This window comes from Vombatus ursinus, unplaced genomic scaffold, assembly GCF_900497805.2.
Source record: "Vombatus ursinus unplaced genomic scaffold, bare-nosed wombat genome assembly UNPS02014798.1, whole genome shotgun sequence".
NCBI lineage: Eukaryota > Metazoa > Chordata > Mammalia > Diprotodontia > Vombatidae > Vombatus > Vombatus ursinus.
The window spans coordinates 9957479-9975838 of NW_020954576.1; the positions used below are offsets into that span (position 1 = coordinate 9957479).

The 18360-nt window shown below is 36.7% G+C and overlaps 1 protein-coding gene across 5 annotated transcripts in view; it reads right to left on the reverse strand.

Moving 5' to 3' along the window:
- LOC114049727 (AT-rich interactive domain-containing protein 4B) overlaps positions 1-18360 on the reverse strand; it is a 196399-nt gene that overhangs the window by 14264 nt on the left and 163775 nt on the right. For 2 of the 5 annotated variants that reach the window (XM_027871108.1, XM_027871107.1), the window contains 4 exons: positions 13745-14950; positions 10913-11026; positions 8099-8317; positions 2288-2434 (listed from right to left, as the gene is read on the reverse strand). In XM_027871108.1, the coding sequence (XP_027726909.1) occupies positions 2288-2434; positions 8099-8317; positions 10913-11026; positions 13745-14950 (1686 nt within the window). Of the gene's footprint in view, positions 1-2287; positions 2435-8098; positions 8318-9983; positions 10139-10912; positions 11027-13230; positions 13344-13744; positions 14951-18360 lie in introns of those variants that run through there. The other 3 variants (XR_003569903.1, XM_027871109.1, XM_027871110.1) reach the window with 3 other exon arrangements.

The following is an 18360-nucleotide window of genomic DNA, read 5'->3' on the forward strand; positions in this document are numbered from 1 at the left end:
TAGACATAATTTGAAAGGAATCCTAGATTTTGGGGAAGGCAGATTTCAAAAGGTTTAGAGAGAAGAAGAGTAAGATCCAATGGCCTAATGTTTTACTGGAGAAGTATCACTAAGAGGGACTGAAAACTTCTGAGAAAATTCTGAAAACACAAGCAGAACTGACTTTAATTAAGAGGAAAAAGAGGAGCTGCTTAAAGAAATCAAAATGACTACACAGGGAATGCATGGAACAATTTATGGTTTTAAAACAGCTAACATTGATAGAGTGTTCACAATACGCCAGCACTGCGCACAGTAAGAGCTTTACAAATATTACATCATATAAAATTGTTTGCCTTCTCAAGGAAAGGGTAGGGACAGGAAGAATGGAGAGAATTTGGAACTCAAAATTTAAAAAAAAAAAGACTTAAATTTTTTTACATGTGATTGGGAAATACTGAATGAAATAAAAATAAATTTAAAAATTTGAAAAAATATATTATCTCATTTGAGCCTCATAACAACCCTGGGAGGTAGGTGCTATTATTATCCCTATTTTACAGATGAGGAAACTGAGGCAAATAGAGGGCAGGTGACTTGGTCACACAGTTACTGACTATGGCTGGATTTGAATACAGGTCTTCTTAACTCCAGAATCAGTGGTCTATCCACTGTGCCACCTACCTGCACCACGAAAAAGGACATGAATGGAAATAAGAACTAGGATAAATGCAAAAGAGATGCACGGTTCTCTAAGAATGTTAGAATCACTGCAGCCCCAAATGAGATAAGACTGATATGAATATTAATGACAATTTTTTTTTAAAAAGAAGCTTTTAAACTATATTGAGCACCAGGTGAGGAACAAAGCAAGGATTGGAAAAAGGCTTAGTTGAGGTGAAAGTATTGATGATAATGGACAACAGTGAGACAGTTAAACTGCTTACCCATCCCTAACTTTGCTTCTGTTTTCTCTGACAAGGACAATTAACTTTGTACTAGGAAGGATGGGAACAGAAATGGTTAGAAGGATGCTGAAACCTAATATAAGTAAGGAGATGGTAACAGAAGCCCCTAAGTGCTTTACACGAGTTCAATTCACCATACCCACATCCATTATCAACATACTATACTTCTAAGGCACAAATAAGACTGGCATATGTGACTGCTGTTACTGGCCACCTTTGAAAGATCCTGGAAATAATGAGAAGTGCCATCTAAAGAAAGACAAATATTATCCCTCTTTTGAAAAGGAATTCTATGAACATCCTAATAAGATGAATGGGAATCCTGCAAGATAAATGTACAACCATTCAGCTCATTTTTTGAACTGTATGACATGAAAATACACAATTTTGACAGATGTCCTAAAAGACCTTGCAAAATACACTAAGGACATACATAGTTTTAGAAGATTAGGGGCTCTCATTTTTTAGAGATTCAGGAAACTTGAATTATTCTACAATTTGGTACACATTATCAAAAACCATAAAAATGCTCAAGTATACACATTAAAAGGAAGCAGTGTCATGTTGTAGAAAGCATTCCATTATTGGTTCTGCCTTTATTTAGTTGTATGAGCTTATGGAAGTTTATTTAACTTTCCTATGCCTAATTTCTTTCGTCGGCAAAATGAGCATGGGGTGGTGTTGGGAGCAGAGTTGGATTAAATGTTCTGTGAAGTAATAAAATCCTATAATTCAAAGATTCTAACAGGTAGATCTCATTTTCAAAGACAATAATATTTGAATAAATTAAAAATAAGTTAAAGCAGAGTGGTATGGTGAATATGGAACTGCCCTCCCAGTAAGGAAGATATAGGTTCAAATTCTCCCTCTGGCACGTATTGGCTGTGGAGCCCATAGAAAAATTACTTAAGGTTACTTCTTAAGACTATAAAATGCAGAGTAGGAGCCAATCTATATCACTACAAGGAAAGCATTGGCATGGATCAAAAAAAAAAAACCCCAGAAAATTTTACTATTATTTTATGGAATAACAAGAACAAGTTTTAGAAAACTGATATATTTCATTTGTTTTTAAATTAACTTCATTTTCAAATATCTCCCTCTCTGGTACTTTCCCCATCCCTTATAATAAATAAAAAAGAAAGGGAAAAAACTGGCTGTTCAGTGAAATTAACATCAACTAAGTCTAACGATACAGGAAATGTTCCCTACTGACAGTTTCCCACCTCAGCAAAGAGCAAAGGACATTTTTTTCTTCCCTTCTTCAGGATCAAGCATGGTTCATTATAATTTTACAACATACTAAAACCACATTTTTCCAAATAGATGAAAACACTCACTTTCTCTTTCCTTCTTCTTTAAACGTTTTCTTCTCCGATCAATGGAAGCCACTTCAGATTTCAATGACAGATAATGTTTCCTGATTTCCTGTAGTTTTTCTTGAAGGATTGCAATGCGTTCTGCACTTGTCATATTTTCCAGGTCAGCTATTGGTTTAAAAAACTTCAATGAATATGTGCTTTCGAAAAAAAGAATTCTATATATGAAGGATCTAAAATAGAAAACTATGTAATCAATCCTCTAACAGTTGTCTTTATAATTTTGGTTAGAGAAAAATGCAATTAAAAAATAAATAGGATTATAACACGAAAAAGAAATGAAATTTTCAAGCAATGATTCTTATTTTTTCTGTCTAGTCAACATTTGTAAATAATTTGTTTACTATTTTAAGAGTCTCAGATTCCAGGTATTTCAATTACATGATTCTTTTTCTAGAGCTCTGGACGACCAACCTTTGGATTTTAGGACCCCATCCATGAGTGGGGCCTCAGATACCAGGCCCAATTTTTGTCTCAGTATGCCCAGAATCTTCTGACTGTGCCTCATCCCCATTTTGTATGATTCAAAGGAACTAGTATTGTATGTGACATCATTGATCTAGAATACTGGAATTCTTCTCTTGGACTACATCTTTAATCTTCTCACTCTCCTACTGCCTAACTACTAAATCTATTTTGTCTTCATTGAAAGGTCTAGCCACTCCTCCCCTCTCTGCTTTCCTAATCCATTACCCTGGTTCTGGTCTCCCTGTCTTCCCTTCCTAACTTGAACCCTATAGTTGACCAGTTCAACTACAGAGGGCATACCTTCTACCCTTGAATCCCTTGCCCTACTGTCATATCACCACTGAATCCCAACCCTGGGTCATTCCCACCAGCTGCCTTTTCTATATCTACTCTTGGTGTGCTGAGGGAACAAATCGCCAAGTATTTAAGTGTCCACTATGTTCCAGGCACTGTGCTAAGCAATGGGGAAAAAGTACAAAGTACAAAGCATAAAATAATACCTACTCATGAGAAGCCTGCATTCTAATGAGGGAAGACAAGTACATATATAATTATATAATAACATAACAACAATAATAGATAGCATTGATACAGCACTTTGAGCAAAAAGTTATCTTATTTGATCTTCCAGCAACTCTGGGAGGTAGGTGTTATTATTATCCCCATTTCTATAGATGAGGAAACTGAGGCAAACAGAGGTTAAGGGATTTATTTGCCCAGGGTCACACAGCCAGTAAATGTCTGATGTGGCATTGAGCTAACGATTTTCTGACTCTAGGTCCAAGACTCTACCCACTATGCCACTTACCAGACTCAAAATAAACAAATACAAATATATTTGTACTACTTCGTAGTAATTTTGGAGGGAGAGCACTAGTATGTAGAAGGATACAGAAAGGCTTATTGCAGAAGACAGTTTTCAAGCGGGATTATAAATGAGGAGATATGAAGTGGGGGTAAGGAGGGAATCCATTCTAGGCATGTGGGATAGTCAGGGCAAAGATATGGAGTTGAAAGATGGACTGTCATGTGTGAAGAACAGAGAAAATGCCATTTTGGCGGGACTGTAGAGCAAAAGAGGAGTAAGATCCAATGAGTCTGTACAGAGAAAGTGAGGATTGATTGTGTAAGGGTTAAAAAACAAAACATCAGAGTGTATTTTATCTAGAGGCAATAGAAAATCACTGGAGTGGATGAAGTAGAGGAGTCACATGGTCAGTTGGATCTACACTCAGAGAAGAGTACTTTGGCAGGAACATGGAGGAAGGACTTAAGAAAGAAGACCAATTAGGAGTCTATTGCAATAATCTAGATGGGAGGTGATAAAGACCTGAACTAAAGTGGTAGGAGCTCCATGTAGTAGAGAGATACTAGAGGTGAGAGATATTTTGAAGGTAGAAATGGCAAGATATCACAACTGCATGGAAGCACTGGGTATAGGAGAGGAAGGAGTTGCAGACAGTACAAGGTTTACAAATGTGTAAGATCAGGATGACAGTGCCTTCAACAGAAATAGAGAACCTGTTGAGTTTGAGCTATCTCCAGGCCATATATCCAATAAGCAATTAGTGATACAGGATTAAAATTTGGGGGAGGAAGGCTACATATATGAGCATATCTGTTAGTTAGCTACATAGAGGATGATAGTTAAACCCATGGGAGCTAATGAGGTTATCATACAGAAGGAGAACAAAAGAGGTCTTGTGATTGGAACCATTGGGGAATACCTAGTTAAAGGGTAAGATACAGATGATGAACCAGCAAAGAAAAGTGAGTAGTCGAGACAAGCAGGAAGAAAACCAGAAGAGAGTAGCTTCATGAAAACCCAGGAAAGATAAAATATCTAGGAGAAAGGTGTGGTCAGCAGCATCAAATGAAGCAGAGAAGTTGAGAAGGATTAAGACTGAGAAAAGACCGTCAGATGTGGTAACTAAAATATCACTGATAACTTGGAAGAGAGAATTTTAAGTTAAATGATGAGGTTAGAAGCCAGACTGAAAATGGTTGAAGAATGAGTGAGAGAAGAGGAAATGGATGTAGTGAATAAAGGAGGGGTGGAGGGGAGGCAGGTGGAGAGTGAAAGGGAAAAGGAGACGGAGAAGAAGAGGGATAAGAAGGGGGAAGGAGTGAGAAAAAGGGAGGAAGAGAGGATGAGAGGGGGAGAGAGGGAGGGAAAGAGGGAGAGAGGGGGAGAGGAAAAGAGGGGGGGAGAGAGAGAGAGAGAGAGACAGAGACAGAGAGAGAGAGAGAGAGAGAGAAGAGAGAGAGAGAGAGAGAGAGACAGACAGACAGACAGACAGAGAGATATTTCATATGTGATCATTTGGAGATGGCCAGAGGAGATGGGATTAAGGATCAACGGTATATGTGAAGGGACTGGCCTTGGTGAGAAGGACCAGTTCTTTGTCAGAATTCGGGGGAAAGGAGAAGAAAGTGGGAGGGGACAATAAAAGAATTTTGAGATGATGAGAATGGGAGAAGAGGAAGCTCATATCAAATTATCTCAATTTTCTCAAGAAAGTAAAAAGCAAGATTTTCCTCTAAAAGAGAGGAGTGGTGAAGGTGTGGGATGACTGAGGAGGGAAGAGAAGATTTGGAATAGCTTCTCTGAGACATGAGATAGGGAATCAATTAAGGAGGAAAAAAAGTAAGGTTGGATAATATGAATTTGTAATGTACCCAATTCAGTAGCTTGTGAGTGGGAGTAACTGAGGGCTGAAGTGTGGCAAGAGATGAGTGTCAACAGGACAAAGTAGGGCAAGAGACTTGAGAGCAGAAGACAGTGTTAAGTTAAAATAGCTGACTATTGGGTTGAAATTAGAGAGGGAATAAAGTGAAGTCAGAGCAGGGTTAGAAAGTAAAAAGGAATACAGGGACTAGAGGTCTCAATGACATTGAAGAATAGGTTGAGGAGGGGTATAGCACAGGGAAAAGTGTAATGAGAAGGAAGTCACACAGTTACTATAACTTTACTAATCTAATCTGGGTCCTCACTGCTACACAGCAAACCTCTCTGTTCTTCTTTGATTGACTCTCTTATGCTCCCCACAGGAGGCAAAGGAACTCACATCCTACTCTGTCAAGAAAACAGGCCATTTATCATGAATTTTTTCTTCTCTATTCTACACCTCAAAATACCCTATATATACATCAGTTCCTGTTTTTTGCTCTGTTCTCTCATGAAGAGATGGCTCTTCTCATCTTCCAATGACACTGAAGTCATCCATTTCATGCTCCTCCAGGACCCTGCCCTTTTAATTATCCATTCCTCCAACTCTGTCTCTTCATCTATGGACTCTTTTCCCACCACTTACAAATACACCTAGGCTTTCTATAGCTTTAAAAACACTTCACTTGACTCACTCCCTTCAAGTTATTGTCCTCTACCCCTCCTCTGTTTCATAAACTCTCAGTAAAAGCTTCCTATACATTCAGTGCTTCTACTTCATTATCCCACTTATCCCCACCACCACTCAAATGAAATTACCTTCTCCAAGGTTACCAATGATCTTCTTAAGCATGAAAGTTCATTGCTTTTTCTTCGTCCTCAGACTTTCTGACCTCTCGTTTTTCATCCTGCTGCCCCTTCTCCCCATTTTATCTCTGACCTTGGCTTTCATTATATTATTCTTTCCTTCTACCTATATGACCTCTCCTTCGACACCTTCCTGTTGGGTAATTATTCATGTCCCACCCCACAACTGAAGGTGTGTTTCCCAAGGCTCCATCCAGGGCCTCTTCTCTCCTTTCTCTATACCCTCTCCTTCTTTGGGATCTCATCAGCTTTTGTGGATTTATGAAGAAGACTACAACACTTACACGTGCAGTACTCACCTATGTCCTGAGCTCCAGCACTACATCACTCACTGCCTGCTAGACATCTCTACATGACTGTCCCACAGTCAACTCAAACTCCATGTGTCCAAATGGACCCATTTTCTCCCCTAAACTTCCTCATTGCTGTTGAAGGAAACATCACCCTTCCAATTACCCAGGTTCACAACCTGAGAGTCATCCTTAACCTTTCTCTCTTCCTCATCCCTCACCTCCAATTATTTGTCAAGTCTTGTCAGTTCTTCCTCCAAAACATCTCTTGTATCCATCTCTTCTTTGGGTGATTCCATTAACCTATAAATTGGTCTATTAGTTTATTCTTTTACCATCCAATTTGCCACATAGCTGCCAAAATAATCTTCCTAAAGGACAGGCCCAGAAGTTCCTCAGCTTGGCATTTAAAACCCTTCATAGTCTGGCTCCAGTCTACCTTTCTTAACTAATTTCATATTACTTCCCTTGATCTACTCCTTGTTCAAGCCAAACTGGTACACAAATCATTCCACATCCTGATCTTATGTTTCTGTGCAAGATGTCTCCTAATGCCTAGAACGCACTTCTCTCCTTAGTCTCTTCTTGTCATTGTTGAGGCCCCCAACGTATGGATATGCTGAAGCCTTCATATAATTTACATTCCTTGACGGCAGGGACTGTTTTATTTTTGTCTCTGTATCCCGGGGACGTGGTAGGTAGCTAATAAATGCTTGTTGAATGAAGGCTCAGATCATGTGTTACTCCCTATAGGAAGCCCTTTTAGATTTCCCCTAGTAGTTGTTAGTGTCCTCTCCCTTCTCAAACTGTATTTATTTCTCTTTGCAAATGTTACATCCCATACCTAGCAGCATACAAGCTTCCTAAAGGCAGGAACTACTATTTTATATATATGTGTATATATATGTGTATATATATATATACACACACACACACACACAAATTCTATACTAGCATCCTCAGTGCCTTACACAGAACATCACATATAGTAGATGCTTAATAAATGTTTGTAGAACTGAAATTAGTGATTTTTTTTCACTGTATTTATTCCACTGATTGAGTATTTATCAATCAACAAGGTTTTACTAAGCACCTACTATGTAAAAGACACTGTGCTAGGTGCTAGGGATACAGATACAAAAATGAAAGTCACTTCTATCAAGGAACTTACATTCTACTGAGGAAAGGCCATTTATACATATATAGGGATACATATACACATTTATGTATATTTATATATAAAATACATACATATGCGCACACACACACGCCTTTCAACTAGTCAAAACCTACCAATGTTTATCCTTTGAGAACCACTTGTCAGCTCCATTCCATAGGGAGACATCAGAACAGAATTTTAGTGGAAGTTATTCAGAAATAAAATACCTAAAATTTGTAAGGACACCTAGCACACAATTTTGGTTAGAGCTAAGGAGTTAATTATGCTTAAATCTAGTTTGAGAATGCATTACTACTTACACATTTGAAAACTCCATTTGTAAACCTTGGGTAATCGATTACTATGTTCCTTGAGCTCAGAATCCTTATCTCCATTCTTCCCACTACACTTTCCTGGAGACTGTGTCCTTGCTGGAGATTTTGTATTATGAGACTTCATTCCAGTGGAAACAGATTTAGCTGGTTGACTCTTAGCCACACTTTCACCAGCAGAAAGTTCTTCACTATCACTACTGTTTGCTGATGTACAAAAAAAGGACAGAAAAGTATTAAAGATAAAAAACTAACAATTTCTGCCAGTGATTTTAGTAGATGACTAAAAAACAGTCATTTTAATTTACAACTGCTAATACTTAGTGATTTGCTGTTGTATACGCTGGTAATCCAGTGACTAAAAATAGCACATGCATATTCAAGTCATCATAAATAGTTCATCTAAACCCCATCACCTTTAAAGAAAACGGTTCTTACCTGAAATGCTCAATAATCAAGAAAAAAATTTTTTTAACCATTCTTCTGCCATGCCTTCCATACTCAAAATCACAATTATTTTAAGATACTTTAAATTAGAATCATATCACAGGACAGATCACCTGAGCTTTTAAAATTGTCTTCTCATTCTAGAATTGTTCCTCTCACCCTGATTTCCCTTCTACTATATATAATATAGAGATCAATGGTATACACTGCAGGTCACAAAGAAAGAATGGTAATGCATGCTCAACTAGGGATCATAGAACTAGAGCTGAAACAGACTTTAGAGGCCATCTAATCCATTCATATTTACAGATGAGCAAACTGAGACACATAATGATTAAGTGACTTGCCCAAGATCAGACAGCTAATAAGTGGCATAGCTGGGATTTGAACTGGATCACATTTATTATAGACTGTTTAAAAAGCATTCTACGTAACTTTAAAAACTTAAAATCTTAATAAATATAATGAATTATTTTTCATGCTGTTCTTAGGCCTAATCTTCTCTTCAGAAGACTAATTCTTCTCTTACACTCATGCTCAGACTTCTCAAGAAAAGACTATGTTAGCACATTGTGAAGAAATTAGAAATCTGTGTAGGAAATGCATTATAGCACCACCTGTTTCCTTACAGGGAACCTGCAGACAGTCACACTATAAAAATCAAAGGAAAAATATTATTAGGCAGTGTGCTTTGTAAAGGAACAGGTAATGAAATCAGAATCATTTTGTTGTCAAATTACCTTTACCAGGATATGAAGTGTTAACATCAGAATCCTGAAAGAGGTAATTCATTTTATTAGTTTTTTTCTCAAAGAATAGTTTACTCATTCTGATTTACCATAGCTTAAGCCCACTGTGTGTAATTTGAATAGGAGAGCGCATTCAACTGCTGTATCTCCAAATTATATGAAAATTGACTTGTTGAAGATGCGAGTCCTCTCAGGAAAGGCTACTTAGATGGTAAAGCCTTAAAGACAAAAAAATCACAGTGTAGAAAAAATTTCAAATATCCTGTTAAGTATACCAAATAGATTGTGATCTATTTGGGTTTATCTGTATTGACTATATTTACTCACATAATAGCTACTACAGTGTAAAAGCCAAATCTAGGTTTGAGATCCAAAAGTCTGGACATTTCTTGATTAGCAAAGGTACATACCAACTCCTCCCCCGTTATGTTTTGAAAAAATAGGAATTCCTTTTGGCACCACTGCTCCTCAACACCTACCTTTGCCACATCTAGTCCCCACCCTTCCCCCCAATGCTGCTCCTGAATCTCTGGTGACTCCTGCCTACTGGTGAACCTGGCTCACCACTGCTGCCACCCGTGGCTTGGCCCCACTCCGATACAGTGGACTGACTCAGCCTGGCTTCACATGGCCCTGCTGAGCATTGCCACCTGGGTCCTGAGGGATGCCATATTCACCGCATGGAAGTCATGTGGGCTCAGCAGAACCTCGGGGAGCTGGCCGAATAACCCTTTCTGCACTGAAGTGCAGCCAAGCCGGCTGATAGCAAAGGTCAAGCAGTGGAGGTGGCAGGAGTGTCCTGGAAGAGCAGCAGGAAGTCAATGTGGGGCACCTGAAAAAAAATTCTTTACATATTTTCTGTTTCCCATTTTGAGCCTAAAAAAAGAGATAAAATGTGTAGCTCTTATGAGAATAAACACAGAATCTGTATACTCTGCATGACTGTGGAGGCAGATTACAGAGTTAATGTTATATAACAGAATTATAGGTTTGAGCACACTTAGCAAAAAATAAAGTTTGAAAAGGAGAAGAAAAAGACATAATAAAAAGGACCAAATAAGGCCAACCTAGGAAGGTGGAAGCTACAACCTGTAGGTCACATAGCTTAGAAAGTCAAGAATATGAGGAGTAAAGGAGAGTTTCTAGAATTGTAGCTTGACACAGGTTTCTCTGAACTGACTGCACTTCCTTTAAGGGTGACTATCATAGAGAATGACGAGCAAAACAATTAATTTGATAATAGCAGCTTTTTGGGAAGAATGAATAAAACATAGTGACTTACATGTGATACACATATGTACACTGGTAACTTAAAAATCCTTTGGATATTTAAGTTGAATTTTAAAAGACTGTTAATTTGGATACTTGCATTTATGTATAGAACTGCTACTTAATGAGAAAGGCTTAACCTTATCTGTGACCTGGGATTATAGTTGAATAAGATGAAGTTTAATATAGATCTCTAATTCCTCCTATAAATCTTCTGTATGATTCTTAAGGCATGGACCAAAGGGCATGGAACTATCCCATATTCTCAGCATGAACTTTTTCATCTGGAGAGAAATTTTATTAGCTGGTATTTTTTTTATTGAGATAATCTACTTACTGGTTTTGCCTTTCTTTTTGTTGTTTACCACTGATGTTTTGTGGCTTCTTTTCTGCTTTTTTGATGAACTTCCTCCCCCCTGAGCATCTTTTACTCTTTTCTGACCTGTACAGACTATAATGGGGAAAAATTCATTAAAACAAGATAAAAAACAAACTTGCCCTTAATATGCCTGTATTTTTAGTTTTAGAGACATGTATTTACTAATCTCAAAACTAAAAGTGGGTACTTAACATAGCTTGCTTGGAAACTAGCATAAAGTAGTTACAACATTTCTCAAAACCTGTCTCTAATGGGGCTGAATATTCTACTTGCACATATTAGCAATTGGAAGTAAGGAAAAATCAAATGAAGAACACATACATCCATCCTAGAAAAGTCAGGTATAAACTGAAGATGGTTCCTGATAAGCACCTAGAACATCCAAATTATCAAATGAAAATTATGTAGCTACCCATTCTGAAAACAAATATGTTAAGATTCATTAAAAATATTGAGTTCTAATTAGCCCTCAATAATATGAACAGGAACACTTTAGAAGCAATTCACACTTGGGAAAATAAACCAATGAATTTATAACACAAATTATGTGGATTCCAGGGCACTGGATAACACACATCATTTACAAACCCAGTACAACAATTTTCTGTTTAAAAAAGTTTTGTCTTCTTGATGGAAACGTTTACTCAGATCCTATATCTAATTACTATCCTTTCTTCAAAGCTCAGGTACACATATCATTCACTGACTAAGCACTCTAACCACTCAATTATAGCATTTACTTTCTAGTCTGCTAATTAGGCCTTTCATATAGTCTACCATATATATGTGTATATGTACATATATATATTTTAAGTGTATATATCCTATAACTAGATCATAAGCTCCTTGAGGGCAGGGATTGTTTCATTATCTCTCTTTAGATCCCCTGTATCTAGAACAGTGCCCTATGCACACTTGGCACTCAATAAATGTTTGTTGATAATAATACTAATTCATCTTGTAAAAAAAATGATGCCTTGCATTCTGAATAAAGTTTCTTAGATCATGTCACCAGTGGTAAGGTCAAACCTATATAGTGGCACTTTATGTAAAATTCAACTTTCTTAAAGAGTATTTTATGGGTCACAGCTTATCCATAACTTGTGGTTGATGCTACAACATTACAATGTAAGGAGAGGAAAAGGTGGTTTTAATATTGACTATTCTGAAACACATGACCTTAAAATTTTAACAACTGGTAAAATGTCTCACCCAGATTTTTTCTTTCATTTAGAATCTTTTCTTCTCTGCTTTTAAAAATTATGAGTGAAAATACTGCTTTACAAAGACAGCAAACAAATCTGTATGAGGAAGCTAAAGATTTACATTTTTATTTTTAGTATATAGCATGGCTCCTGCAATATTTAGTAGTCAACAAGCTACATAAAAATGAGATCATTATTTTTGGAAGGAAAATAATTTCTTTAAAAAAAAAAAAAAAAGGCCAGAAGTGGCTTATGCAAATTTTGATTTCAGATAACAGTTTGTCTTTTGTGACCAAAATATGGGAACATGCTATCATGCTTTATATGTTTTTATGTATTCAACAACAAAACTGGAAGGGTGTTGCTAATTTACAAAATATGAACTGTTATAGCCTTTATTTTTCCATAACTAAATGTTTTTCAGAGATGAAAAGCAGTATGGAAAAACTATCTCTTGGGAATTTAATTATTTAAAAAAAAACTTTCAATGTAATTACATCGCTATTGGAGCAAAATCTATTTTTTGTGTCAAAGGACTCTTTCATTTTAAAAAGTCATACCATACCCATGTAATTCAATTCTATTGGATGTACCAATATCATTAAACAATGTAGTTATATGGATGTGGGAAATAGAAAAAAAAATCATTTATCAAAAAAAAAACCCACAAATAATGATTTGGGTGAGAAAATTTCATATTTCAAGTGATTTAAGGTAGAATTTGACCAAAATAAAAATGATAGACTAAAATTTTGTGGGTTATCTTTTTCATAAAATGCTTCAAAACCAAGCTGTATTATACCAAATTTCAGCCCACAATACATATTTGACTTACAGATACCTGAACAAAGTGGTTTATAAGGAAAAGGATGATAAGAGGTATAGCTACTGTGTCATATAAAGGTTCTAAAATTTTTAGAAGATACCGATTTGAATTTCCAATTTTGACAACTTCTTCACTTGAGAAAGCAAAAATCAAAATGGATTACTGTAGACTACTAACATACACATTGGTCCTTCAATTTGGGAGCTATGCATCTAAGAAAGCATCAAATTCCTTTACAAACTCACACAAGTTAGCCAGGCTTGAAAATCAGTTTGACACGGTTGTCTGAGGAAAGCAGTGCCTGGAAGTTGGTTGCTCCAAACCCCTACATACAGTATTTGGTTAAAGGTGGAGGGGTCTGTCAATAAATCAAAATGTTTGTGAGAAACTGCACATCATATCTGCAAAAAACAATGTTACAAAAATATATTCAAGCAGCTCATGCTATACAGTCAACCACTGTTTAAATGAATAAGCAAATGAGTTTGGGCTTGGGGTGCAATTTCCAAGATTCATTCTGGTACACTGTGAAATTTCATGGACTGCTCAAGAAAAGAACATGAAAGCCTTCTTGGGCCATTAAATATATTCTGTTGTCCATTAACAATACACCTTTCAATTATCAGTCTTTCCATGTTCACACTAGTACTTCCCTTAAATGTATCAAGCTATAGCAACAGAAACTGCAAAAGCATTAAAATTTTAAGAAGGGAAATTCTAAATAAGTTAGCATTTTCAGCTCTCAGTTTTCTTCCTCACCTTTTCCAGGATGTTCCAGTTCTGGTTGATTACTACTGCTGGAGCTGACACTAGCATCAAAGCCTGTTGGAGAGATATTTCCTTCAGACTGGAGGTCCTGGAGCTCCCCTGCAACACTATCCACCTCAATTGTGCTATCAGTTTCACTCTTGATACTGCGTACCTCTTCTTGATTTGGGGCCAATGTTTCTGACACTGTCACAGCTGACTGCTGCCTACTGGTTTCAGTTACAGTTACAGATGAAGGCGATTCAGGTGTAGTAGGAGGGGTATTTAGCACTGAATTACTCCCACTGCTCGGAAATTCTGATTTCTTATCATTCACTTCAGTGCTTTTTTCCTCCACAGGTTTAATATCTAAATTAACAGGTAATGGTTTCTCTAACTCAATACCAGGTGAACCATTCTCTTCTTCTGCCACAGTCTGTAGCTGCTCCTCTGTGGCCACATCTTCAGGGGAAGCATGTGGGGGTGAAGCTGCAGCCTCTGTATCTGAGTCTGAAAACAGTTCCTTAAGTGTTTTTTTAGGCCACTGTCCTTGAATACTTGACCAGACATCTTTTCGATCTTTAGCTCTACTGTTCTGAAGTCTTTCATCAGAGTTATTTAGCAGTTTTATCCTCTTTTCCGCCACTTCTGAAAACCCTGAATAGAAACCAGTTGTCCTTAAAGATTTCCTTTTGTCCTCCAAACCATTGTATTTCTTAGTTGGTGTCACTTTTGCTTTGGATTTATCTTCATCATCATCAGAGGAACTGTTGCTACTATTTTCTAAACAAAGGGATTCTTTGCTCTTAGGTTTCTCCTCTTTCCTGCTAGGTGACCCAGGCTTTAAGCATTCTTCTGTATTGCAATGCCTTCTCTTACCACGTTTTACTTGAGGCTTTGATGATTTATCTGTTGTCTCCTTCTTGAGTTCCTTTCTTTTTATTGTGACTTCATCTTCATAATCAGTATCTTCAGATATTTCTTCTAAGTCTTTTCGTAATCTTTCTGGAGATTTTGATATTGACTTGGGTATTAATGAATCTGTTTGGATTTTGTTTTCTTGTGGCACAGATAAACTGCTCTGTTCCTCTTTTGGACTAAGCTCATTTTTGTCATGGCTCACAGTGTCAGCCTTAGACTCTTCCTTGCCATTATTATCTATGTCCTGAGTCCTTGCCTCATCTTCCTGCTCACTGTCTTCAGCAGAACTTTCAGAAGCTATTAAAATAAGATGACAAGACCAGTTATACGAACACACATAACACAGATATATTAGAAAACCATTCATTTTATTCAATATGAAGAAATATTTTTCAGAAAAAAAAACTAGTCTTAATACAAAATAAAAGCAAGATTAGCAGTTATATTCCATTATTATTATTTTTTTACATAACAAAGTTTTACCCAAAAATCTTGCCAAGGATGGATTTCCATCACTTTGTTTTAAAACTTCAAGTTTAGGATTGTGAAGGGTTATAGGAAGTCTGTGGCTGATATAAAATGTCAGGCTATCTCAGGAGAGAGGGTAATGTAGTTTTATTAAAAAACCACTAGACTTGGATTCCTAAGGCTTTGGATGGATTTCAGCTCCAACACTTATTTACTGTGTGACCTTTTGCAAATCATTTAACCTCTCTGAGCTTCAGTTTCCTCTCTGAAAAATTTATGCTACTAACCCAAAGGGGTGATATGAAATTCAAGTCGGATGTTCACAAAACACTCATTAACTATAAAGTACCATACAAACAGGAGCTATTCTAGAACTTTCTTCTTAAGGCATAATAATAGTATGCAAACCCAATAAAACACTTTAAATATAATGACTTAGCATATATATGTGTATACTGAATCAAACATTTGTTAAATATTTACTTTTTGAAGACCATTATTCCAGGTGCTATAGGCACACTGTGGTCTCATCCCTCATGGACTAAGCCTGCAATATATGTCTAAAAAATAACTGTCTGTGGGGCTCCCCATTCTCTAAGAGAATAAAGGTGAAACTGTACATCTTAAAAAATCTTAAATTTTACATTTGTTCAGAGGTTTCTTCATATAAAATCATCTACTAGAAATATTTGATAGCACCCCATAGAAAATTTACTAAGAAGGAAAAAAAGAAAGAGGTAAGTATAAGAGCAGGTAGTTTGCCGGTCCTGAATCATAAAACTTGAACCTTAAAAATGATAGTGCTTGGTTCACATAGTAAGGAATCCATTAAGCTAACCAAAATGTAACAAGGCAGACAACTGCTGTTACACTGAAGATACATTTTAAAAAAATATTTTTGAATTCTTGAAAATATAAAAATTCTTAGAAAACATCATTCTTTTACTTTATTTGATGATGCAACTGTCTTAACATATGAATTTGCCCCAGTTCCTATCCATTCTCCCAAAATGAGTTGTGAAAAGCTCAGATGAAGTTACACATAGACTTATTTAATATGTACACACCTTATACATACATATAGTGTGTGCATATATATACTTAACCAATAGCTATATTTAAAACTTTAATACAAATCCGAAAAGACTGTTTTAGGGTCAGTCCTTAGGGACAGTAATAGAAGTAGATTTTCATTGATCCAAACACCTGGTAAGTGGCCACTCTATACAAGTCACCATCCAAAGTGGTAAGGGAGGCACAAAGATCCAATAAAACACAGTTCTTGCCCTCAAGGAGCTTACAATCTGATAGAACATTGTCAACCATGGAATAGATAAGAGGAAGCAAAAATAACTGTTGATTATCAGACAAGTTATTTCTCCTAATCTTATGATTTTCTGACGTTCTCTCATCATTTTATGGATTGCAGTATTCTCCCTAGCTGGGATTCAATAACTATATTCACTTTAAAATATCCAATTAATCATTTAATGCTGAAAAAGGCCTTTCCTCTGGAAAGCATTTCTTGCTACCAGAATTCTTCCTGCCTTTGAGTACCAATCTTTGTCAAATTGTTTACCAATTAGCCATACAGACACAGTTGCCCTCTTGGTATGGGCAAGAGAATTCAACCCCATCATCAAACCCTATTTCCTCAATTACCCATTATTTAATAAGACAACTCTTTGAAATTCATTCTATGCTTTCTTTCTTCTCAATATTTGGCACAGAGAACAAGCAGGATCTATTCCACACATCTGATTAATGCTATAATTTGTTTTGTCTTACCAAGAAGGCAACTAAGAACAATTTAACACTTTCTACAGTATTCATTAATTTCTCAGCAGATTTTGGTACTCATATGGGTACCACCTCTGGCTCAAACTACAATCCTAGTATGATCCCAGGCACCTAATGCTTTTTCAAAGTCTGCATCGTAACATTACCACCAGAATCACAGTAGCCATAAATATTTATCACAAGAAATTTCAATTATAAACAGTGTACTATCCACTTCTTCCTTTTTAACTTATATTTTAATAACTTGATATAACTATCAGATGAGCTGGATGTATAGCCTCTTGGCAAAGCAAAAGGAAGATAAGCAACCTCCTCTGTGCTGGTGACAGAACTTTAATACCATGAACCTAAAGTAGCTTTAAAAAGCAGCTGAACCTGTTGGTTAATTAAACTTCAGTCAACAAACATTTATTAAGCACCTACTATGTGCAAGACACTGGGGATACAAAGATGAAAAAAGAAAGTCACTGCCTTCAAGGAGTTTACAATCCAGTAGGAAAGAAAAAGACATATATACACACAACTATAATACAAGTTAGATTATAACAAGTACAAAGGAGGGGTCAAACAATGGAGGTAGGGTCATTTCTGGATGGAAGAGATGAGAAAAGACTTCATGTTAGAGGTGGCACATAATTTGGTGTTTAAAGGAAAAGAAGCATTTCAACAGATAGATGTATGAGAATATTCCCAGTACAAGGGACAATATGCACAAATGCATGGAGGCAGGAAGAGAGGGTACTGTGAGATTAGGGAATGGCAAGGAGTCCAATCTGGTAACAACACTGATTACATGAAGGGGAAGGTATGAAAGGGAGGTTAGAGACAGACTGTGGAGGGAGTAGAAAATTTGGTTAATGGGTCTATGCTATATTTAGTAGGTGCTGCAGAGGCACTGAGCAGGAGAGTGCCAATCCAAAGCATACATCATTAGAAAAATAATCTTGATAAAGATATAAAGGATGCCTCCTACAGGGGAGACACTGAAGGGCAGGGATACCAGTTAGATTGTCAGTACATTAGTTCAGGCAAGAGCTAAATAATAAAAGCCTGAGTGGTGGCAGTGGAAGTGAAAAGAATGGAGAGATACAAAAGATATGGTAGAATCAAAAGGACTTGGCCATCAATTTTATGTAGGAAGTAAGGAAAGACAGAAAGTCACAAATGAATCCAAGGTTTCAAGTTTGGGTGATGGGAAGAATTGTGGTGCTATCAAAAGCCAACTGCAAGTTAAGAGGAGAGTCTGGTTTTCTGGGGAAGATTATAAATTCAACTTTACATTACATGTATTAAACATGAGTATGTGGTGTGTAATTGAGGTGGAAATATCCACCTGGTAAATGGAAATTCAAGCCAGGAGCTCAACAGAGAGGTTAGGGCCAGAAATAAATGTAGGGGTGATTGGCATAGAGATGGTAAATGAAGTCGCAAGAACAGAC